This window comes from Wyeomyia smithii, chromosome 3 (assembly GCF_029784165.1).
Source record: "Wyeomyia smithii strain HCP4-BCI-WySm-NY-G18 chromosome 3, ASM2978416v1, whole genome shotgun sequence".
Classification (NCBI taxonomy): domain Eukaryota; kingdom Metazoa; phylum Arthropoda; class Insecta; order Diptera; family Culicidae; genus Wyeomyia; species Wyeomyia smithii.
Genome location: NC_073696.1, coordinates 63,075,601 through 63,102,519, shown reverse-complemented (window position 1 = coordinate 63,102,519; position 26,919 = coordinate 63,075,601). Strand labels below are relative to the sequence as shown.

The 26,919-nt window shown below is 38.7% G+C and overlaps 1 protein-coding gene across 1 annotated transcript in view; it reads left to right on the top strand.

Moving 5' to 3' along the window:
- LOC129730306 (protein sax-3-like) overlaps positions 1-26,919 on the top strand; it is a 360,003-nt gene that overhangs the window by 245,154 nt on the left and 87,930 nt on the right. Inside the window, exon 3 of the mRNA XM_055689524.1 lies at positions 1,914-2,016. Within this exon, the coding sequence (XP_055545499.1) occupies positions 1,914-2,016 (103 nt within the window). The remainder of the gene's footprint in view (positions 1-1,913; positions 2,017-26,919) is intronic.

Below are 26,919 nucleotides of genomic sequence, written 5' to 3'. Positions count from 1 at the left end.
ACGTAGCAGTGGAAGCAAATATGAAAAAAACAAATATAGCTTAGGAAAATGTTTGCTCCGTTAAAAATCAGTTAAGTAGCGTACCGAAGTATTTGATATAACTAACAAATTCTTCAAAACAAAATTCATGACAATAATGTAACAATTCTGGCCCACGTCTTTACATAAAATACGGATAAAATACGAAAAGTAGTATTTACTCAAGAGTGCTTTAACTAACAATACAGTGACACACCTGAAGCGTTCATTGTCAACAACCAACAGCTGAAAGAAGCTACTGGTGGAAACTTTGTCTTGAAGAAAACATTGTACTATCAGCTAGAGCCACACAATGTAGAACGTGTAAAATTCAATCAAACCTCCTATCGAATATCACTTGGTACATCCAATTCTAAACCTGAAGACCATAAGTTGTGGTAAATATCACATTTTTCATAATCATTATTGGCTGTGGGGTTAAATTGCGAAGATTTTTGCAATGGGACCGACTTGCGATCACTTTAGCTATGGGACAAACCGACTTGCTATTTTTTTCATAGTTCCTCAGAACGAAGTACTCAAAAATATTTGTTCTATCGAAAGTAGACATAAAAAGGAATTGATTCCATAAATAAACTCAGAATTGACAAAAATGCAATTGGGACGGACATGCCATGAGCGGCAGTAAAATGGGAAAATCAAAACTAAAAATCGAAATAAATAAGTTCAGCGGGAAAAATGGACAGCTAAGTAAGCTAAAACCGAAAATTTTAAAGTCGGTTACCAACCATTACAGATAAAACCACATATTGGAAATTCTGAATGTGCAAAACCTAGAAAAGAAATCCAGAATCATGCTAAAATGGACGGCAGATAAAAAATAGGAGGTGGCCGCATGTTTTACGTAGGACTATGGACTATTCATTTTACAGCACCATATTTGATTTTTCCGTGTGAAATTCGTATCACATATGTAATATAATCCCTTTGCGTTTTGCAAAACAGGGGAAATGACGTAACTAGAAAAAAGATGGGGCCACTCGCAACATGGGTCTAAAATAAACATTACGAAGGTAAAGCGGTTCGCCACTGGTTTTTCAATTTATTTTAGATTAATAATTTCGCTAGTTTGCAATAAATAATATGCGGATTATTACACAATAAGTTTGGTGCAATTTTCGCTTTTCTTTGAAAATTGGAATTTAAAATCCGCTCAGTGGTAGCAACTTTCCACAGCACGCCACCCTAATAAAGTAAGACGTAGTCCTACGTCGAAAAATATATTTACAGAAAGTCGGCGAAAACAATAATTGAACGTCGTTAGACAAGCGTGTATAATAAGCAACAAAAAGAAGATAAAAGGTGTAAAAGAACAGAAATTAAATTGTTATTGGTATCAAAAAGAAATTTAAACAATTTTAGACAAATATCTGTGAAACTTGATTTATAGCAGAATCATTAAAAAATAAAATAAACATAGTAAGCAGTTCTCATCGACTTGCGTTAGGTTTTTACTTTCAAAACAAATATAAAACGCCCACTTGTCGTAAAAATATTTGTTCATCTTAAAAAATCGTTAGAGTTTTAAAATAGTTCAATAGACAAATTACAGAGTTATACCTGTATCATTTTCTTGTAACAAATACTATAACTTGTTCTGTTATGTGCAAATAAGTTTAAAATTCGTGATGTTCCTTTTTTTCACTGTACCTCAATTCCTTTCGAAACCAACAAGATTAAAATAACAATTTGATATTTCAACTCCAAAGCTCCCACCCCTTTTTAATTTTTAATTCCTCCAAATGAGCTCCCAACTTCTCCCCCTGGATGCTACCGGAGCACACAGGATAGCCACCCATACCCACAGCAGGCTTTTGGAAGTTTTCACCTTCCGTTGACTCATTTCCACTGCTTCTTTCGTGATGTCTTTACAGGTCGTAAATTCGCGCCGTGAAAGTGACGCCGGGGTGTACTGGTGTGAGGCGAAGAACGAGAATGGGGTGGCCCGTAGCCGAAACGCCACTCTACAAGTAGCAGGTGAGTCTTTCGTTTCTTTCCTACTTTGGAAATTAAAAAGTAAAACCTTGAATGAAATAAAGCAGCTACGCACTGAGCTGCATCGGGCTAACGACTGCTGGGCGCGATTACCGTGCGGAATAAGAGGTCCTTCTGTGCTCTCCTGTTGCAGTTGCGAGGCTTTTATGTTTTTCTATGGCGGGGTTTTTTTTCTTCTCCGTTGGTCGGTACGTTGCGCAGTTCTAACCTACTTGTGGAAAGTATCCGAAGGGGGATATAAATTACTGAAAACAATCTACGGCGAGTTTTGAATTTCCTCTGTCCGAGAAGGGGAGAAGTTCTGTGCAGGAAGATTTCCACTCTCTTAACGCTTCATAATAAGGGAAGGCCTCCGCCTCCGAATCTCTCTGGTCGTTCGTATTGCAGTTAAACTAGAAGCCCAGCCACTCGGGCGGCTTTTAAGCATTCATAGTGCGTGTTCAGATGAATGTGCCAAAGTGGTCTCTTAACAAGAAACTCGCTAAAGTGTATGTGCTCTCTTAATTTTTCAAATGATTCCACGGCACTACACGTGACGGCAGGCTGCGGGATTGCAAAGTTGGAAGAAAAGGAGACCAGAGGGGAAATTACTTCTAACTGTTGTTAATGTTCCGCATTTCATGCATTTTCTATTCTAGACACGGTGGTGAAGCAATTTTATAGCTGCATTTTTCCCAGTTTATTGTTCCATTTCATTTTAGTTATCTTTTCGTTACCACTAGAAACGACGTGAACGGTTGGTGATTATATTAATGAAAAAGGTCAAGATTGCTAATAAAATCGATTATGTTTTCAGGATCGTACGGCGAGCTACTAACGTAGCAAATAAGCTAAATTAATAGATGACATTGATTCAATCCTGCAATAATTACTAAAATCCCGGTGAGGGCAATTGAGCGAGAAAATTCCGATTGCTTCAATGAAATCAACCGTACCCGATTGAAACTAGTTTTATCTCCAGCGCACTTGCCATGTTGCTGGTGTCCAATCATTGGGAACATTACGTTCCCTTTTTCCTCAACACCAGGACCAGTCCTATTCCTAGTCGATTTTCCTCCGGTTCTTTCTCATACCGATAGTGAATGCAAAACTCGTTGCCGTTAGCTGGTGGCATTCAGTTTTTTTTGCCGACCTCAACACTACGCTACGTATTATGCTTGCTGGACCTGTTCTGACACTAGTCCAGGTCCCCAGTCTGTGCATGCAAAGCTGCCACGACACTAACAGGAAGTTTAGTTTTGCGCTGGTGCCGATGTGGACACAAAAGGATTTCCCGCCGACAGAAAAGATTTCCAATTGGGACTAACAATTTGCATTCTGCATTTTTATCTTGTACGCTTTCCTAGTTCTCCGATGAACGAAAGGACGTGGTGGTTCCACGGAGACCAGTTCCAAGCGGGCAATCAGACGAAAAGTGAAAATTTTATACACTGAAGCTTGTGCTTGTTCCTTGGATGCATTTTAAAGCACTCCTCCGTCAGTAGCAATTGCAGAGAAAAATAAGTTTGTCAAAATTGCTGACTCTCAGGGTGCGATGAAAATGTTTGTGGAATGAATAGCATATGGATTTAGATGATAATCGCAGTCAAAATTAAAGTTGGGTACAACTTTTGCACTTAATTTTGGGTGTATTCTGCTTTTGCTTGCATCCCCGCTAGAACTGTTACCAAAAGTGAAATCAAGCCAAGCAAAAAGTGCGAACTATGGAAGGAAATTGAGAATTTCATCGGTTTGCGAGTTTCACCGGACATGCAGATGCAGCCGGAAATAACGCGTCGCTATGGTCACTATTCATTTTTTTGTTGGGTTGCATCCGACCGACAGACGACTTTCTCGATTTCCATGGTCGAATGTACCCAAACGAGGCGCACTTTTTAATTTCCCGAAACGATTCTCGAGTCTAACACCGAAAGTAAACTTCGTTCCTCCGCACGGGTTTGATTACCTAAAATCGAAAACCCTTTCCGTGAAATGTAATCAAATTAAAAGTCACATGAAACGAAAGTGCAAACAAATGGAACATACCCAGCAGACAATCCAGGACTAAACTGTCAGCATGTCCTGAGTAGATAACGGATTTGCAACCCTCGAGCCTTTCGGATGCGTATGAAAGTTGGTCGCTTTGATGAAACGGCACAGAAAAAAAAACACACTTTGCATAGCATTCCATCTGGTCAGCATTGCAAGGACCTGTTTTACTGCTGGGGCTGCTGGATGGTGGTAATGAATGCACTGTTGGCAACTCATATCTATTTCAGTTGTTAAAGTTCAGCCGACAAGTGCGTTCTCGTACTCTTATGGGTTAGACTGAGAGCTATGATTTACGAACTCTGTGTCGGTCTTACATTTCAGTGACATTGTGCTTGGCATTGAAAATTCGGAAACAAAAAGGTAAAAAAGGATAGAATTGCAAAACGTTTTCAAATAGAGAAACAATGCATTTTTCAACAAAACGTACGACAGAGATGAGTGTTATTTTTTGTTGAGAAGAGAAAAAAAAAGCGCGCACTAGAAGCTATTTTTAAACGTAGAAGAATAACTCGTCCTGAACTTTGATTTCAAGAGTATTTTTTGTTTTGCTCAAAATAACGATTCTGGTAATGAATTCTGAATTTTCCTTGTCGTTACAGATTTTGATTACCATGAAACAAATATAACTTAAAGCAGCCATTAATACTTATTTGAAAATTCATTAATTTTTATGCTAAAACTCGAGCTTTTCAATGTGATTAAACCAATATCGGACAGATAAATATTAAAAATATACAAATTCTTCATTACTGCAGGACCAATTTCTATTTTTTTTAACATGAATGGCTTTGTATGACCAACTAATATTAGATGCACAACTAAATTCTCACTTTTTGCTAATAGATGGCGCCAGCGGTTGATTTCATGAACCAAGTTGAGAAAAATGGTAAACGATTCCCTTTGACATATCAGTGATTTTTTTTTTGTGGCATCATATGTTTTTACTTGTGTGAAAATGCGCGATTTTCAGCCAAATATTCGTCATTTGCGAAATGTATTACTTTTCTCATTTTATTCAAAGAAAACGGTGGCTGGGGGGCATCGAGAGTTCAAAAAAGTTTACGGAAATGCAGTTCTAAGGATAACAATGTTTCAAAATTGAATCCGTCGCTTCAAAGACGGTAATTTCGATATTAAAGGAATGCCCAAAACTTTCGAAGACGCTGGATTGGAAGAATTACTCGATTAGTATGCATGCCAAACGCAGGAACAGCTTGCTTCTGTATAAGGTGTAAAATATTACCCCCGTCGCAAAAAGATAAATCTATCATCGTGGCTGGTGAAGAGAGCCGTATCAGAGATGACGGCAACCACGTATCTTTTAAATGTGCCATAGTTTCAAACGAATATTAACTCTACCATATTTTATCTGAGGGGCCAGAGGCCAGTTTTACTGGATCATGTTTCCAAAAAGTTCCTACACGCAAAAGTTCAAGCTTACATCAACCGATGTGTCTTCCCAAAACGCACATTAAATGCTCTGGCTTTGCACAACAAATGTGTCAAAAGGATAACGCAACAATTGCGTAATGAATACATTGACAGAGATCGAAATCAGAATATGTATAATACACACAAAATCGTGGTGTTCCGGTAGACTTCAGTTTTGGGCAAACGATCAGTTTTGGGGCGCTCAAAAAACCGCTGGTTACTTTCGCGAGTCGGTGCGTATCAACGACTCGTGCATCCTTAAAAATCGTCAGCAACCGAAACAGCCAGTACTGAGCCTTGTTGCAACATAATTTACTGACGCTGGTGCCAGTAACGTGGACCCGAATGCATTTGAATAAAACCAGAGTCGTCGTTAAATGCAAAATGTTTTAAACAAATTCAATGTCTTTCTAATCGTTATTGATTCGATGATGTTTTTGAATGGCCGGATTCATGATGGTGAATTGATCAGTTCATATTCGCATTAACCTATTCAGTACCAAGATCATCAGTATTGATTACTGCTTGCACTGCTTCAACGATAGCAGCATTCTGAAAAATATTACCAATGCCAGTACAAATCATCATGGAAATACTAGCACCGGTTAATACTTCAAAAGTGTTTTGATTTTGAGCCGTCCAATACATTGAACATTCGCTAGAGCACCAAATGCGTTATGAACAACACACATTCGTTGTACTGGTTCCGAAACGGTACAAAAGGTGCTCTAAAAAGACGCAATATTGATGTGGTTACGCACAGTCCAACTCTTGCGTGTAGTTTTATTAAAACACTACATTTAAGAATTTTGGGTCATTTGTTTTGGTCAATAATAACTTAAGCTTAGTCTTAATCTTGCTTGATTCAATAAGAATGCACGTAAGATGGAATAAAAAGGAGAAATTGATGATAACTATATATAGAATGAAATTACTGTTTTTGTGATGAGACTTGCTAGCTACTTTACCCATTGTTTACAATTTTGAAATCATAGCAAATCTGGGTAACCGAGTTCTTAAATTAGGAAAAACATGATCATTTGCCTGTTGGGAAACGTTTTTAAATTACGAAAGGCTGTGTTTTACAATGTGATAAACCAATGAAATGAAGATTCATATGAAAAGTGTAACCAACACCGCTGTAGCCTTTCCTGAAAATGAGCTAAGAACGGCTTTTTTTGCGTTACATCATTAACAGATGCTTTTTTGAGGAACATCTATCCGATTACACAAACGCCTGCTAGGATACCATTACGATTACAGCATTCTATGTAGAAGCGCTTTTGTGCGTAGACAAATTCCAAAATCTTACAATTTTGAAAATGTTGTATCTCTGGACCGCTACATTTTGTTTTTTTTTGCTGATAAACGATTCCTATGTTAAATCGTCTGCTAAACTCGTTGGCGTGGTAAATATCAACATCGATGGGGGGAATTTCGAGGAAATTGTAATTTAAGTGTTAAATCGAAAAAAATGCAATGTTGGCCACACTGCAAAAAAAAAGAAAATTACCACGTAGTTCGATTCTACATCAAAATAATATGTCAATATCACCTGTAGCTCTTCAGCATCCCGAGATAGACGCAAAGGGGCCGTTCCTAAACCACGTGATCATAAAGAGGCGGACGAGGGGATTTGTCGAAAGACCACGCACGGGGGTATGGGTTAACGCAATGACCACGTGGTCTTTTTTCCTGACTTATAATTTATTGTTGCCTCCAAGTCAATAATAAAGCTTTTGCAAATTTTTGGAAATATAGAATGTACTGAAAGTTTAATAATAAAAATGTAAAATATTGAGCGAATTTTCGGCACTTGACAAATTAAAAGACCACATGGTTAAAATCGCAAGAGAGGGGGGGGGGTGGCCAAAAGACCACGAAATACCACGTGGGGGTATAAAAGTGATCAAAATATGACCACGTGGTTTGGGAACGGTCCCAAATTAAAAAGGTGTTTTGCTAAAATCGCAAATAGACAAATCGGTACAACACTCTGTATTTATAAGTTTCGGCCCAAAATACATCGACTTACAGATTTTGGTCGAATTCCGAGATAGTCAATGCATTTACTTGGACACTTGAGATGGAATGATCCCTATTTCGATAAAAAAAAATTACCAGAGGTTTTTGTTTTATAAATAAAAGGAGTATCCATTCATTTCGATTACTACATCAACCCTACTTCGATAAGTTGTGTTATGTGGAGGTTCAAGTCGTCAAACAGAAAATTAACTGTTAATGTTGGGTGAAAATCAATTATTTTTGTATTTTTCTACTATAAACTTTAAAACGTCCAGTAATAAAAAAGTTAGGATCTATTGATATTGTTTCGTTGAGATCAAGCATCAAGCATCTAACTTTGCAGATAGCGTTAAACGAAGTTCTATAATGTTGTTATCCCGTCAATTTTGCGCAACTTTGTAAACTTCGTAACTTTGTCTTTTTTTTGTTCTATTTTCAAAATAACCGATCTGGAAATCACACGAAGAAAACTACAGGTGAATGAAAGATTATAGCAATTAAATCATTCTTGTCAAAAGCTCCAAACCAATCCAACGTGAACGTTAGCCGTGCACCTCCTTGCAGTTTGAATCGATGGAGACGCCAAATAATCATTCCATAGCGTTCTAGAGAACGAGTTCTGGGGAAAATGTGGGTATAGAGCTCAAGAGCAATATTCTAGAAAAAAAAATTCTTCTACAAAGTTGTTACATATGAAGAAGCGGTTATTTTTATGTTATCACAAATTGGGTTGACCAGAATTTTTAATGAAATCAGTTATATTACTTCCGTGTCTTTGTAGATTGAGTTTGTAGTGTACAGCTTGCAAATTTTGATGCAAGATTGTAAAAGAAAGGTTTTCTCTAGAATGATGCTATCGAGCTTTAGAATTTTTTAGAAAAAACTCGTTCCTTAGAATGCAGTGATATGATTACACACGGTTAACGTTAGCGTTGAAGTAGGTTGGGAATTTTGGTGCATTTTGAAAATGGCAAGTGACACCAAAATTCACAGGAATGGTTAAATATCCATAATCTTTCTTTTTTTTTTCAGTTCCGGGGCTGCATCTACACTACCCGTCATAAGTTTGGAATCGCTTTACTGAATATTGCAACACCTCCCAGAAAGTTTAGTATCACCTGAAATAGACGGATATCTTGTGTTTTTGACAACCCAGAAAGTTGCGGTTTTCAGCAAACTTGTTCAGAAGGTCAAAGGCTACTGTATGGCAGTTAATGTGTGAAATTTTACCGCTATGTGGCGCTAGTGGGCACACAATGTGTCGTATTTTGAACTTAACTAATCTCACGATTCCGACCTTCTGAAAAGTTGCGGTGTTCAGCAAACTTGTTCAGGAGGCTAAAGGCTTCTACATAGTAGACAATTGAGAACTGAATTTCCTCGCTATGCGGCGCGACGCTATGAAACACGACTCCGACAACTTCGGCAACCTCCAGGGCGAATGTTTTTGACTTCGTGTAAACATTTCAGGTGTCTGCTCGTTGGATGGGGCTTACACGCGCTTTCTCGAACGCGCCATGTACTGAAGCCACGGCGTTACGTGTTCGGTATTCAGCTTGCAGCAGAAACGAACACGAAATGCCATCTTTGATGTTCTAATCCTTCATCATCGGATTAGAGGCATGTCTACTGTAACTGTTTGCAGCCGAGGTAATCAATTTAGTCGCGATATCGTTGATTTTCCTCATAGTAGAACGGGTTGTGAATGTTGGTGATCAAACTGTCAACATACCAACACAGTCGCATGCTACATGTTGTAACCTCCTCAAATGGAAGCACTTCGTAATAATAAACACACACAAGCTTACGTATTGTGTTGAGTGATCAAACCGTCAACATTTAAATTGATTTCACTTCATCATTTGTAAACAATCAGTGCTTATAGAATTGCGTAAATAAAAGTGTTACTGTGTTTCTGAATATTGCAACTATCTAAACAGTATTTAAGATAGAGTAAGTTGAAAACACTAAAAACTTTATGCACACAAGATGCACACTAAGAAGAAATTCCGAACTAAACTGTTAGTCAACCAGAAACTCTGCATCTTTTGAGTAACTTTGCTGAAAATTGCAACTCTCTAAATGATGGGATTATTGAGTTAAACTGGATTCAAAACGCTCAAAACTACATGCTCACTAGCGTTGCGTTGCGGCTGAATTTCGCACTTAACTGTCTGCCAATTACAAGCCTTTGACCTCCTGAGCAACTTTTCTGAAGACCGCAACTCTCTAGATTCCCAGAATCAAAAGATAGAGTTACATAAATCTGCCAATTTCAAGTGATGCTAAACTTTTCGTGGTGTTGCAATATTTAAACTGGGTGTTGCAATACTCAGTAAAGCGATTCCAAACTTATGACGGTTAGTGTATATCGACTAGCGTAATCTCGATTTAAATATAACGTTTGTTTATGCAAGCTCAGCTCTGCTCAAAATGGTATCGTAACAAGGAGCTTTGTGCAAGCGCATTGTACAGTTCTAACTGAACTGCACAAAAATTTTAGCAAAAAGTTCACGGTAACCCATTTTAAAGGTAACAGTCTTCCGGTTTGGACTGTGTCTAGTTTCCTGCGAACCTTAACAACAGATCGCCAGGAAGGTAGTGGACTGTGGTTTACTAATCTCGAAGCTGCAGCGGCAGCGGCTGAATTAGATAGTTAAGTAATTTTTCTCGGCGAATCACGACGTGGCGCTCTTGATGGACGAGAGTAGTTTCTTACCCTAGATGGCAACGACTGGCAAAGCACTTCGTATTTTATTTCTCCCACGAAGGAAGTGAGCTCCAAAGTGAAGTTTATTTTACACACCAAGTCCACAAGAAGGTGCTGCTGTGACTGACAATCAGCGAGAAGGGGATGTCTTGTGGATCATCACACGCCAAATTTGGTTCTATTTGCTTCAATAAATCTCGTGTTATAAAGATATTTTTGTTTCGTTTGTATGGGAGCCCTGTCTTTCAGAGCAGGGAGGGGTGTCAAACTACCACAGATATATTTCTTGCTTCTTAGCACATTAACGTGCCAAGTTTGGCTTCACTTGCTCGATTAGTTCTCGTGTTATGTAAGAATTTGTGTTTCATTTATATGGTGGCCCTCCTTTCCAGAGGAGAGAGGGATCCCAAACTATCGTAAGAACCTTCCCCAGCCCCAGAAACCCATAAATACAAATTTTCATGTCGACCGGTTCAGTAGATTTCAAGTGTATATGGATTAGACAGACAGACAAAATTCCATTTTTACATGTATAGAGATAGATAAATCGGTTTTTATTGAAATGCATATACACTGTGGTCTTTTATTACATGGGTTATTTTCTAGGTTTTTAACGCAGCTCTTTTCACGCGATTTTTTACAATAATATGCGTTTTTTTACGCGATTTTTTTTTTAAATAACGTAAATGATTTTTACGCGATTTTGAAGATTATTTTCACGCGGTTTCAAATAAGTTTAGTATAAGTTAATCTATTAAATTAAAAAATCAATCGTATGGTTCATGACAATAAGATTTTCTTTTCTTTCAATCTAAATAAGGAGCCATCCACATACCACGTGGACAGCTTGGTGGAGGGGGGGGGGTTGTTTTATGTCCACGGGCCATACATATTTTTTAGAATTTATATGAGCAGTTGTCCACGGAGGGGGGGGGGCAAAATCGTTAGAAATCTGTCCACGTGGTATGTGGATGGCCCCTAATGCATATCTTTAATTTTTTTGCTATAATTGCCAAATAATAGGCGATTTCTGTTGATTCGGGAAAAAGAAACAAAAATATATTGATAATTGTATAACGATACGAGTCAGGGTCGTCGCGATAACCCTTCCGATTAACGAACGAAAGATTAAAAAAATGTCAAAATCTTTATCAAAAACTTATTGTCTTTTATTTTTCTTCATCTATAATTTATTTGACACGGCACAAATACAATTTAATGTTTAACGGCACCAATTATATCTGGTAGCTTACTTTCTAAAGTATCTTAATAACTAAAAGCAAATTTTTTATCCTCGCTGCCGACTACGAGCTGAAACTAAATCTAACTTGAAGCTAGAATGTTTTGCATTAAAAGCACTGATTTGTTGTTTGATGGTTTTCCATCGCCATAGGTAAGCAGCATATTGAAAATGTTCCGCTGCTGGGCCAAGATATTACGGACTGGCATATTGGGTTGTCTCCCTCGGGACCTGAGAGTATCGTGCGGGTCTAGTTGCTGTTTCCGGATCCGAGGTCTTAACGTGTTCTTGTCGTTTGGTTGGATGTAGGCGGAAGGGAATAGGATTAAACTGGGGCTTAGATGGATTTCAGGAAAACGTATATAAGGGACATGTAGGATAGGTCAAGGCTCGCCAAGACATCACGAACAGGAACAGCCGACTGCCTACCTTCGGCCTGCAGGGAAGCCATTAATTTAGACCTGGCGTCACGGTGTACAGGGCATGACCAAACAACGTGCTCTATGTCGTGATAACCTTCACCACAGGCACAGATACCACTTTCCCCGAGCCCAACACGACGGAGATGCGCGTCAAATCTATAGTGATTGGACATAAGCCGGGACATCACGCAAATGAAATCCCGACCTACAACCCGACCAACCCCTTGAACCACGGGTTCGTCGATACTTTGGGGATTATGGAATGTAACCACCTTCCCAATTCCCCTCTGGTCCAAGAATTTTGCCAACTGATGATCGTATTCTGACGTACAAGTGCGAAAAATTCATTAAAAGCAATTGGTCTTTCATAAATATCACCGTTTGTTGCGCCCACCTTAGCCAAAGAGTCCGCTTTCTCATTGCCCGGTATCCAGCAGTGAGAAGGGACCCACGCTAAGGTAATCTGAAACGATTTTTCGGATAAAGCACTCAGATGTTCCCGTATTTTCCCCAGGAAATACGGAGAGTGCTTAACATCTTTCATCGATCGGAGAGCCTCAATGGAACTGAGACTGTCCGTAAAGATGAAATAATGATCCGTGGGTATTTTTTCGATAATCCCTAGGGTGTACTTATTTGCAGCCAATTCTGCGACGTAAACAGAAGCAGGATTATCGAGCTTATGGGAGACGGTTAAATTGTTATTGAAAATACCGTAGCCAGTGGACCCATCAAGAAGTGATCCGTCAGTGTAGTACATATTGTCGCAGTTGAAGTTTCGATATTTATTGGAAAAATTTTTGGGGATCTGCTGCACGCGTAAATGATCCGGGATTCCACGAGTTTCTTCTATCATGGATGTATCGAAAAACACAGTAGAATCAGAAGTATTTGATAAGTCGACACGATTTGGAATATTCGAAGAAGGGTTAATATTTTGGAACATGTGATGGAAATACAATGTCATAAAACGGGTTTGAGAATTAAGTTCTCCAAACTCATCGTATGGGTCGATTGCATGCAACCCAAGGCGATACGCAAACATTGATATCGTATTCGCTCCAGTTTGATCAAATGTGTGTTTGCTGCGGAGCGGAAGCAGAAACACCCGTATTCAATAACAGACAATATCGTTGTTTGGTAAAGCCTTATAAGGTCTCCTGGATGGGCTCCCCACCATTGTACGGTTATTGTACGAAGAAAATTCACTCTTTGTTGACATTTTTTCATCAGATACCTCACGTGACAACCCCAGGTGCCTTTAGAGTCGAACCAGATACCAAGATATTTGTGTACCAAAACCTGAGAAATCGTTTTACCCATTAATTGTGTTTGAAGCTGAGCAGGTTCATGCTTCCTAGAAAAAACTACTATCTCAGTCTTCTCCGGAGAGAATTCGATACCTAGCTGTGACGCCCAAGCAGACAAATTGTCCAAGGTAACTTGCAATGGTCTTTGCAAATCGGCAGCTTTGGCTCCTGTAACAGAGATTACACTGTCGTCTGCAAGTTGTCTTATCGTGCATGAATTTGCCAGACATTCGTCGATGTCATTTACATAAAAGTTGTAAAGAAGAGGGCTTAAACATGAGCCCTGGGGAAGACCCATGTAGCTAATGCGATAAGTTGCCAAATCGCCGTGCGTAAAATGCATGTGCTTTTCGGACAACAAATTGTGCAAAAAATTGTTTAAAATTGGAAAAAAATCCGTGTCGGTGAAGTTTGCCCAAAAGACTGTCAATAGAAACGGAATCAAAAGCCCCCTTAATGTCCAAGAACGCAGACGCCATTTGTTCTTTGCGAGCATACGCCAGCTGAATATCTGTTGAAAGCAACGCAAGACAATCATTCGTCCCTTTGGCACGGCGGAAGCCAAATTGAGTATCTGATAGTAGGCCATTTGATTCGACCCAATGGTCTAAACGACGGAGTATCATTTTTTCCATCAATTTCCGGATACAGGATAGCATTGCAATCGGCCTATAAGAGTTGTGATCAGAAGCTGGTTTCCCTGGTTTTTGGATGGCGATCACCTTCACTTGCCTCCAATCCTGCGGTACAATGTTTTGCTCCAGGAACTTATTGAACAAGTTCAACAAGCGCCTCTTGGCAATGCCGGGTAGATTCTTCAACAAGTTGAATTTGATTCTATCTAACCCAGGCGCGTTATTATACAGGACAGGAGGGCAACTGAAAATTCTGCCATCGTAAAAGGTGATTCTATCGCGTCGTGGCCCGGAGACGCATCACGAACAATATTTTGCTAAGGAACAGAGTCCGGACATACTTACCTGGCAAAATCAAATATCCACCTACTTGAAGACTCCTCGCTTTCGTTGACCGTTACGCGATTCCGCATTCTTCGGGCTGTGTTCCAAAGAGTGCTCATCGATGTCTCGTTCACGAACCGACGCCAATATCCGCGTTTTTTTGCTTTAGCCAAGCTTTTAAGCTATGTATCAAGCTCCGAATACCGTAAATAGTCGCCAGGTATACCTCCCTTCTGGTAGGCCAAAAACGCGTCGGATCTTTGCGTGTAGACATCGGAGCACTCTTGGTCCCACCACGGAGTGGGAGGCCGTTCTTTAATCGTTACGCCGGTATATTTCTTCGTTTGGGCTTGCGACGCGGCGTCGAGAATCAAGCCCGCGAGGAGGTTGTATTCTTCAAGTGGTGGATGATGTTGAATCGAATCGACCGCTTTTGAAATCATTTCCTCGTATAACATCCAATCGACATTCCGTGTGAGGTCATACGGAATGTCAACTGGTCGCATGCGAGTTGACCCGTTATTAATTGAAATAAGAATAGGCAAATGGTCGCTACCGTGAGGATCGAGGATTACCTTCCATGTGCAATCCAACCGTAGCGACGTCGAACATAAGGATAGATCCAAAGCGCTTGGGCGCGCTGGAGGTTTCGGGATACGTGGCATTTCGCCGTTGTTTAAAATAGTCATGTCGAAGTCATCGCAAAAGTTATAGATTAAAGAGGAGCGGTTATCATTGTAAGGGGAACCCCAAGCCACGCCAAGAGAGTTGAAGTCTCCCAAAATCAAACGTGGCGAGGGAAGGAGTTCTATTAAATCAAAGAGCAGCCGTTGCCCAACCTGTGCTCTGGGAGGAATATATATTGAGGCAATACAAAGCTCTTTACCATGTATTGTCATTTGACATGCGACAACTTCGATGCCTGGAATCGAGGGGAGGTTAAAACGATAGAAAGAATAGCACTTTTTAATCCCTAAAAGTACTCCTCCATATGGGGTGTCTCGATCAAGGCGAATAATATTAAAATCATGGAAGTTGAGATCAATATTTGAAGTAAGCCAAGTTTCACAAAGGGAAAATGCATCGCATTTATTTTTATTTATCAAAACTTTAAACGAATCAATTTTTGGTAAAATACTTCTACAATTCCACTGTAAGACAGAGATAGAATCCTTCATATACGCAGTTGAATTAGGCATCGAAGGATACAATCGCTGCAAGGAGGGGCCATTGGGCAGTCAACTGCTTCAAAAATGATCTAACTGTTGGGAGAAATGCTGTAAGAAAAATTTTAATTGGATCGGGTACATTGAAAGTTTCAAAAATCCAGTCCACAATGTCAGAAAATTTCACTAATCCAGAGTTTGTTTCATCAACTGGATGTGCAAAAGGAACAACTGGGGTTTTAGATGTTCCTGGCAGTGCTGGGAACTCCTTCTGGGACTTTAAATTTGCAAGCCCAGGAGGAGTTTGCTTCGGTTTTTCCGCAGCACTGTTTGGTTTGCTTGTAACTTTCATTTCACTTTGAGAAATCTTAGGACCTTTTCTGGGAAGTTTAGGAGAGGAAATATTTTTCCTCTTTCTAGACTCCCCAGGATTGGCGTAAGATGTTCCCGCTGGTGAATCGTCAGTATCGGTTTCATCAGAGGACAACAGATCATAAGGGTTTGATGTAATGGGAGAAGTGGTAACGGTCTTCTTCAGCATCTCAGCGTAAGAACGCTTCGAACGCTCTTTGAGAGACCTCTTTATTTCATCCCTGCGCTGCATGTACACCGCACATGTCGAGAGCTCATGCTGACTCTCCCCACTATGAATACATTTTTCAGCATTTTTACTGCAGGAATCATCCGCATGATTCTCCCCACACTTGCCACAACGTGCCTTATTGCAGCAGTAGGCGGCGGTGTGGCCTAACTGCCTACAATTCAGGCAGTTCATGACGCGAGGCACATATAATCGCACAGGCAGACGCACCCGGTGGATCGAGACGTGGCTTGGTAGCGCAGACCCGGCGAACGTAACTCGAAACGAGTCTGACGGGGTGTATACTGATTTGCCACCGATGATCGATGCTGACCGCAATTGCTTGCAGTCGAGCACCTTTACATCGGGACAGGTTTTGTTCTTAAAGCACTCTTTGGCACTTGCCAGTATACACTCGACGGACAGACTCGATTCGGTTATGACACCGTCGATCTCCACGTCTCGTGCGGGTATGTAAACGCGATACTCGCGTGTGAAGAGCTCAGAGCAAGCTATATCGTTGGCCTCTTTCAGGTTACTGACCACGACACGGAGCTTGTTAGGCCGGACCTTGGAAATTTCGGTCACGCCCTTGTACTCCTTCGTCAGGTCATTAGAAATCTGCAAGAGGTTCAACTGTTTCGATTTCGGTCCTGCCTTTGGCCGAAAATAGACAGTATAGCTGCCCTGGGCTCCGTCTGGGTAAAGCCTGGGGCGAGGGGGGACTGAAGAATGAACAGGGGAGGGGGTAACAGAAGGGTCAGGGTCAGAGGGGCTCGGGGATGGTGGCGCGGGAGGCGAGGGATCTACATCCATCCCGCTAAGTCTAGCGCACTAGCGCCGACAAGAGCACGTACCTTTTTACTTCTCCCTTCCAGTAAGGTTGGTTGTCCGATCGTTCGAAGTTGCAGCCGTTACAGCCAGCAGCACCAATACAGCAGCACCAAACAGCCACCAGCGGCGAGCCAGGTGTGAGATCACTCCACACAGCGATACAACTCACTGTCAACTGATGGCTTCTTCTTTTTCCTCTTTTGTGTCTCGTCCACTGCTGTAGCACAATTCAGCCAGCAGCCAAATCGGCTTACGCACCAGCTGGTAGTCACGATGCGAAACAGTTGCACAAAGGCGCGACCTTGAACCCGGATTTATTTCACTCGACCAGGCAAACAATGCCAACACTTGTTCACACGTCTTTTGTTTTATATTCTATCGGAGCGATCACCGATCACACGTCCGATACTGATGCGTGTTCGGCACAGAATGAAAGTTATTGTCTTGTTCTTCAATAAATTTTCATTGTGGAAGCAGTATAAACTCATTTTGTGTGTTTTACTACCATTTTTATATTATTTTTCAAGTTTATATTTACTTGTGTGCTATTTCTTTAAATCGGATCTTTTCATTTAAAGGAGTTTTTAGGCGATTTTTTCAAATTACGCGATTTTTTCATACGCGGACTTTTTCAACGCGTTACAACCAACCGCGTATAGAAAGACCCCAGTGTACTACTACTTTTTTTGGCAGCAGTAGAAAAAAAAATAGTTTTCACCCGTTATTATATCCTAAACTAGCAGACTGCCGGAAGTAATTCAAAGGAAGCGAGCTCGTAACTGACCAAAACTCTACTTTTCGCTAAATTATTTCTGGCAATCATGATTAAAGTTCCAAAGAAAATGGACTTCTTGAATTTAGTTTGTAATTGTTTACAATTACAATTACAATCACAATTACAATTACAAATTACTACATAATAATAAGATTTCACGAGCTTCTTTTAAAAAATTTTTATCTGCTAAGTGTTTTTGAGTGCCTGTCAAGTTTTTCCATATTTAAAAATAATAATAAATAATTGATAAAGTTTGCTGTGATTTGTAATTGAAAAGAGGTTATACACTGAATTCTGTTTTTACGCGACGTTTTATTACGTGATTTTATTTTACACGATTTTTTTTACGCGAATTTCTCGAAATTATGCGATATGTGACATGGGAAATATTGTTTATAGTTGGCCCGTAGTGGCTAACCACTTTTAAAATGCATGTTGGACTAATGAATTTGTTATAAATGCTGGGATTTATTCTAATATGATTAACCTTCTTCAAAAAATCTAGCTTGGAATCAAGATTCAACTATGACAATTCGACATTTCGATGTAGATGGTCAACGATAATTTTAACTGAACTGTTAACCTTAACTGTGAGAAACATCCTTCTGTCAGTATATCATGAAAACGCTTGGATTGATTGTTCATTTGAAAACGAATCAACAACTTCCCTCTCATATGGAGCCACTGCACAAAACTTTTTTTCCATTATTAACCCGTTTTCGGAAAATTGTTTTTTAATAATTTATAAATTTTCGTTTAAACTGTATAACTTAAATAAGAGTCCAATTTTTCAACTGTATGATGTTACGTTTCAAGTAAAACTTACAAAACAAATAAAAACGAATGTAACTGAGGAAAAAGTAACGGTTTGCAAAATAGTTGTCCATGAGATAATACCGAGCTCCAGAAAACATTCATAAGTGCAAAAGATTGTCTCCGTACTTTTTGATAGTCATAGCAAAGCCTAGAATAACTTGATACTGACGTCTCCTAATCATTATTGGGTAGATAAAGTCACTCTGAGATACTCCGATATAACCTCACACATGATCAATTTCGCGCATGAAAACTCTGTCCCCCGTATTCCATCATAGAGACCTTGTTCCTGGTGTTAAACCTGAAATGCGTGGTGCAAGCCTTTAATCTGTATGAGGGTGTCAACGGGAAACACACTAAGAACTTTTGCAGGCGGATTTCGGCATTTACGCGTTTTTATACGCGAATTTCAGATTTTACGCAGATTGTTCAGAAAAGTTTTTTTTACGCGGTATGTTTTTAATAGTTTTTCATTTTCAAATTGCTTATTTAGAGTGTCTGATGAGTTTACTTAATCCAATTACTGAATATTCACTGATTTGGCCTAATCGTTTTATATTATTCCTTGATATTGAGTTCGATTCGTAGGTGGAAATAATACTGCTGTATATTGTTTTTCGATTTTATTTTCTAGCAGAAATGGTTAAAAAACTTTTAGCGAATGAAGCACATTTTTAACGCGAACTTTGGAATTTACGCGGTTTTTTACGCCGATTTCGGAATTTGTTTTGCTCTTCTTTTAACACAAATCTACAAATGCATGGTTAATGGAAGGGTTTGCCTACTGTTAAATATATTCAGCGAATTTGAAGGACAGCAACTATGTTTGATTTTAGAAAAAATCGAAAACTACATGGCGTTCAAACATCTAAAATAAAAACAGGTGATCAAAAAAAATTACAAATAGTGTAATCTTATTCTGCATCTGTATTTATAAAGCAATGACGTAATATCTTGTGATTTAATGTCGTTATGACTGGTGATATTTTCATATATCGGCAAGTGAATTATCACTTTATCCGTATAGTTTAAACGTCGGAGTATAGTTGAAGGATTACGTTGGAGCACATAGTATTTTGGTCTTGTTTTGAATAACCCATGTTGTACTTGACTTTTTCATAATCGGGTAATGTCTTGTGCCGTCACTTAATAACCTTATTTTGAGGAACCTGTATGATGTGACAGGACTAATTGCATATATAACTATAGATTGGCGTTCATAATCAACAAATAGAGTAGAATCATTTCAAATCGCCTGGAAATACGCGAAAAATTAATCGACCATTTTTGATTTGAATGAAACTTTGCACACGTATTTGGCTTAGCAAACTGAGCATTTTTCACAGATGGAGAGATATTTTACACCCATGAGTTACATTCTAAAAGGGCGTATGCCTTTTGGCATAGGTTTTATTCGAAGCATTGTAGCCCAGAAACCGTTGGTTGTATAGAAAAACTGTCTGAGAATGAGTTGTAGGGAATTAAAAATGCACCATAAAAAAATATACACTGTAAAAAAAAAATTTTTTTTGACCAAAAAATAAACAAAAAATAAACATTGAATTTCAATTTAAAAAAAAAAGAGTTGAATTTTTTTGTAATTTTTTTTAAGAAACTTGACGTTAATACGCAACTTTTAAAAGAAAGTCCAGGATGGAGAAATGAAAAATATTTTTTTATGGTACATTAATTTTTTTATGAAAATTCTAATTTAAAAACTTTTCAAAATATTTGTATTCTGATGATTTTAAAAGATGCAGAGAGTCATTTTGAATTAAAAAGCTTTTGGTAGTAAACATTCTAAAGGCATCGGTTTTCGAGTTATTTTAAATTTAAGTTCGAAAAATTATTAATATTTCGGAAAATACACGTTTTTCTTAATTTGTCCATGGTTTTCCAGCAAAAATCTTACGTTCATTGGAATGCTTGATCAAAAATATACAATTCATTCTTTGACAACAAAACGATTGGGCGAACGGTTCTCAAGAAAAGAGTTAAATGTTCTAAGTGATATAAATATATCTAAAAATCAAATATTTATTTTCGAGTTTTAAAAATCAAAAATCGAGTTATAAAAATCAAACATTTATTTTCGAGTTTTATTATATTTTTTTATGACATGGATACTTTACAGAACTAGTTTCACCTTATATTTTATATACATCATAAGTAAATGATGCGTCATCTTTTGAAAACAGCTTCGTTTGCATCTTATTTTCCGAAATCGGAACAAAAGAGTAATACTTTTGTGTGGCAGCTATTATTATAGATTTTTTTGAAAATATTGCTCCATTCTGTTACTCCTTGTTCATGTTCTTCATATGATACCCAACTGAATGACATTTTTGATGAATTTTTATTACTTTTCTGATTAGACCAATCATACAATTCTTTTGCGCTTGTAATGGGATGTTCATGTTCTTTAGCTAAACTTTTTACTGCCATTCGTTTTAATATGCCACCAATTGCATCGCATGGGCCTTTAACATGAGAAGTCGCAAAAAAATGCCACTCTGCATCGACGTTATATTTTAATTTGAACTTGCAAAGTTTTTTCTATTTTTATATTGTGAGGCAGCTCCATCAGACATTAATCAACTCTATTGTTATTTTCAAAAAACTGGCAATGAATTAATGTGGCAATGAACCCCGAACCGCAACAGTATCATGATCATGGAGTACTTCCGATATTATGATGAAGCTGATATTCTTAAGTGTTCCAGATTTGAATAGTAAACAACGAAGGGATGAATGGTGGCTTGACTATCATTCCAATAACTACACGAATCACAAATTGATAAAGACGTATTAAAATGATCTTGACTGTTCAATATTTTTGATTTTGCAATAACGTTTTCGTTTAATTTGCGTAAGCTTGATGAGCACCGAAGATCAGGAAAGGGTTTACAGCATTTGGGCTTGGTGTATTCCATTTTCACTTTATTCATCTTCACAAAATGCAAACTGTTACTAACACATCTGGAGTAGTGCAATCGTATTTATATACGAGAACAGATATTATAGGTAACCCAGTAGTTATTGGTTGCGTACTTTACAAACACTCATTATTAGTAAACAAGTAGATAGTGTTACACGACAAACATATTTTTTTATAAAACATTCGGCAAGGGGGAACGTGTAGATATGCTTAGGTTTAGCGCTTGAGTTATTTATCCAATCGTTTTATTGTCAAAGAATAAATTGTATATTTTCGATCAAGCATTCCAATGAACGTATGGTTTTTGCTGGAGAACCATGGACAAATTAAGAAAAACGTGTATTTTCCGAAATATTAATAATTTTTCGAACTTAAATTTAAAATAACTCGAAAACCGATGCCTTTAGAATGTTTACTACCAAGAGCTTTTTAATTCGAAGACTCTGTGCATCTTTTAAAATCATCAGAATACAAATATTTTGAAAAGTTTTGAAATTAGAATTTTTATAAAAAAATTAATCTACCATAAAAAAAAATATTTTTCATTTCTCCATCCTGGACTTTTTTTGAAAAGCCGCGTTTTAACGTCAAGTTACTTTGAAAAAAAATTATAAAAAAATTCTACTCTTTTTTAATTGAAATTCAATGTCCATTTTTAATTTGTTTTGGTCAAAAAAAATTTTTTTTGTTCAGTGTATATTTTTTTATGGTGCATTTTTAATTCCCTACAACTCATTCTAAGACAGTTTTTCTATACAACCAACGGTTTCTGGGCTACAATGCTTCGAATAAAACTTATGCCGAAAAGGCATATGCCCTTTTAGACTGTAACTCATGTGTGTAAAAAATCTCTCCATCGGTGAAAAATGCTCAGTTTGCTAAGCCAAATACGTGTGCAAAGTTTCATTCAAATCAAAAATGGTCGATATTCGACCATAGGTCATTTCGCGCGATCTTGCTCAATAGTGGTTTGGTTAATTTAAAATCTCTCTGACATGCTGAATATTTATGACACTACGTTCCTTTCACACCCCGAAATCATCTTCCTCTGTCTTTAGCGAAACATTATACCCATGTGCGAATAATAACACGTGGGCCTAAAAAAGTTGAGACTCAGTTCACTCTGATTTCCTCACGCTTCAATGGGTCCGTCCCAGGCGAGAGGAGGTGTGTAGAGGACTAAATGCAATCAATGGTAACTTGTCGTCACGATAGTAGTGTTTGCGTGTCCACACACAAAAAAAATAACTAACTTTGGTGTACTTCAGGCTCATAGTTTGCTAGGAAAGAAGGCAATTTTAGTAACTTGCGTTTGGTGTGTGCGTGACCACTGACAGCTTACAAAGCTATATATATTTCGATAAGCCAAAATGTAACACACACACAAAAATACACACACATACACACACTCACTTACCACATAACGAAAGATTTTGTAATGACGCGATCTTTTTTTACGCGATTCTTTTTTCGCGCGCAAGCATCAATCGCGTAAAAAGAGAATCCAGTGTATAGTAAATTTTGTTGAAAATGGTGCATGTGCCTGGATTTGCTTTACAACAACTCGTTTTTAGCATATTTTTATGGAGAATCTATAATATTCAAAATTTTGACCAATAGACAACAACCCACGAGGGACCTCACACACAATATATAATGGGCATTTTAGCACCAATTGAAATGATCTACTATAATTGAGAGCTAAACTACATCGCCCGAAGGTAAACAAAGCTACCAGTAGCTGTTAAATTCAGATGCGTGACGTCACCGTGCGATGGACTATATATTTTGCATTTGATCATAAGTGGGTAGGTTAACATGACAGTGCTCATGCAAGAAAATGATTTGTTTGGTCTGTAAACAATTTGTAGTTAAGTTATCGTAACTAGATATCGCATATCGGAACGACTTAAAAATTTTTTCTACAATTTTTCATTCGATATTATTATTATGAGATAAGTAAATAATCAATTTCATTTATAAATACGCCAATTATGCATTTAATGACGTTAGCCTCTGTTAGAGTTTGCTTTAGAATACTGGCTTAGTTTTTTTTCGAAAATCGAGGTTTTTTATATTTTAATCATAATATGGATCAATATACATATTAAATTTCCCAAAAAAATTAAAGTTCCTACAAAATGTAAGAAAATCTCTAACACTACTTAGTATCTTTGAATTTGAAAACATGTTACGTAGGATCGATTGTCATTCTCATACGACACACTTAACAAGACTGCTAAGCAATCATTACAACGACTTAGAAATAAGCTCCTACCAGACCAGCAAAATACTCGCTACAGTGTACGTGGCAATATTCCGGGCTCCGATACCGGTTAAATCCAAATAGTCTTATTTACAACTCACAACTCTTCTCTCGTGATTGTTCGCAAATGGAAATTTACTTTCACTGTTGAACGCAGTTCCTGCTGGTAAACGCCACCCGGTTGTGTGTATTCGTGATGTACACTCCAGCCCGGCTTACACGGGTGGGCGATAATATTTAATATAAACTCGGCAGGATTAATAATGTACCACCGTCGTACAACATTACACGAGTCGGTAAACTTTCCGCAAGATACTCTGTTCCACGGTAAACCAACGCGCGGCTTGGTTGCGCTGCCATGCTGCCGGTGGCCATTCATTGCCATATAAATTAGATTCCCGGGTTCTGCTTGACACCAACCGGCAGCTAGGCCAAGTGATCCAGGTGCTTGTTGCCGGACGAAACGTTGCTACGAGAGAGAGAGAGAGAAACATTTTTCAACACCGAAGCGAACAGAAGAAGTGGGAGCGTTTGGTAGAAATGCCACACGCCTGTCACATTCCGGTATGCCACTCGCGCGGTAAATTGACAGACGTCAATGGAGCAAGTTTCGACATAAAATGTCGAAACGTCAGTTAGAAGTAAGTGTAACAGATGGAGGAAATCTTACATTTTCGTTATCACAAGATGACGCTTGATTGCTTTAGGTGTATCATAATTGAGCCGCAATTTTGAGATTTATTCTAATAGAATACTACTTCATTAATTTTGTTTGTAGCTTATTGTTTAATTGATTAACTTATTGTTGCTCATCGCTCGTCCTCCCATTTTTTCCTTGTTCAAGGCAATTTCGCTTCTATCAAATGCCCCATGCCGAGAATCAGCCTTTTGCCTGGAAGCGACAGCCTAACACACAGGATAAATGACAAATTCATTACAGTCATTTGTTTGTTTTATTTCCCCCCTAGTCCTGTTTGATTATCTGTGATACTGCAGCGTCTGCTGCTTCTGCGACTGATAGCCTGTTTTGGAAGTTTTCACGCTTCACTGATACTTGTCGACTGCTGGCAGCGACAAGCCCCAGCACAGCAGCAGCACGCTAGGAGGCTGAGTTGAGTTTTCTTCCGCCCGTGGATGAATAGAACGGGTTCATAAATGACAGTTCCGCGGAGTTTGCAGTGCCACTGGCAGACTGCTCAGCCCGGGCGGGGATGATGGGTGACGATGATGCGTTTTAATTTCCACTCATTTTGCGATGACACGTTCGTCGTTGGTGGGCGACTGTAAAGAGACTGTATCCTATTTCGAACGAGCGACGACGACGATGACGAGGACGACGTCGACGATATGCCATTTTTTCCACACTGCAAGAATCGAGAGATACAACGTCACCAGTTCCGTGCTTTGTTTGATCAAATTAAAACAATTTTCAGCAATTTAATTAAAAGAAAACTTTACCTCCAGAGTCATGTTCCGTTGGCGTCTGCTCTAATGACACCTGTCAACGGTAGCGCCGGACAGGAGCAGATCGGTTTAGTGAGATAAGTGTCTGCTTTGACAAGTTTTAATCGATTCTCGTTCACGGTCACATTTACTGTTGATGATTAAGTAGTTTATGATGTGGTTTAGGAATTTTATAGCACTCAATATACAGAAATATTCAAATTTCCATAGGATTTTTACAATTCATATGAACCAAATCGCTGGTTCTTAACAAACAGTTTCCAGCGTCAATCACTTTCAAACTGCAAATATGGGCCCGTCGTTATTTATGCCCGACTGGTGGAATGTTTATTTTTCGGATTAGCTAGCCATTCGATTCACCGTTTCGTTTCTATTTGATAACGTGTCACAGTGCACAGTACATGCGAGTTTTTTTCTGCGAATTTTTCCAACACGATATTCGACAATTTGATGGCATTCGCTGGGTGTAAATGCTAAAATAAATATACCGGTTTAGCGTTAACAGTTTGGCGGGGGGTGGGCAAGTTTCTTTTTCGGCTTTGGTGTATTTTCACAGCTATTGTCAGTGCGATAGCGCGATCGTGCTCGTGCAATTTGTTCTGTATATTGAGCGGGAAAATTGAAATGGTGATTTGAATTCAAAATTTGCATGAAAACAATGAGATTTGGTGTGCGGATTCCAGTCTAGCGTTGAATTTGATGTCATCGATGTTTTTTCAGAGCGTTTATTCGCTAATGACTTCTCTGAATAGATTACTTTCAACTAACTGAGCTGCAACGAAAACTATCGGTGTTCGGTGCTGTGATGGATTTGGGAAAACGTTGAAAAAATATTGTTTCAAACCTACAGGTCTCGTCGTCCGTCAACACCACCACGTCTCATTTCGCCGGGAAAATAGACTTGACCATTTTATTCAGCCGCTACCACTGCGACATTAGGGTAGATCTGCCTTATATAGACCACTTCCTTTAGTGGACCACCTGAACTTCTTACACCAAATGACACAAAAATACACAACATGACACACACAATGACACAATTATAAATATACTCATTTTGATTCGTGCTTTGATAATTTCAATAATGTTCTTCATTAGAAATGTTGCAACAGACGTTTCATATAATATTCCCCATTAAAACTGCAAAAATGTCTTAATAACAGCTACCTGGTTTGCCATGGTTCGTTAACGTTTTCATAGGAAATAGCTTTAACAAAAACTGTACTGACATCACACTTTCCGAGCGAAAATAATCAGATTTTCGACGAACGGGTAGGATAATAGTGTCTTTAAAAGATAAGCAATAAATTTTACTAGAAAAACACTTGAAATATTGAAAAAAATAGTGGCCCAATTAAGGGTGGAAATAATACTGTTTTCCTTATTCCGGCAAGCTTCATTTCGAACAAGTGCTATCATCGAAATAACTCCGCGAATCATAGTTACCATAAAGCAAAGCAAAGCCTTGGTGCTACATTCCGATTCGGAACTTGACCTTCTGTTTACTATACACAGACTTCGCAGCCAACCGTTAGGTGTACAGGACAATTGCGGGGCTAGCGCTACGATCCTACTGACACTAACAGTCTCTCCCGAGTCAAGACTCGAACCCACGACGACTGGCATGTTAGGCCAGCATCGTACCTCGAGACCAGTTGGGGAGGCGTTACCATAGTTACCATAAATTTGTTATGATGGTACCAAATTGTTGCATAAATGGGCAAAACGCCGGAAATTGTCAAAAAATATACTGAAGCAACTGTTACTGAGTGTCTTTAAGCAATAAAAAGTGGTGTTTCGACTAGAGAAGCTTGCAGGCGCTCTAATGTTCCACGATCCACCGTAATGTTCCGTGCAAGCAGCACGTGATCAGCATTGACTGCCGCGGAAGAGGATTCAATTGTTCGCTGGATAACTC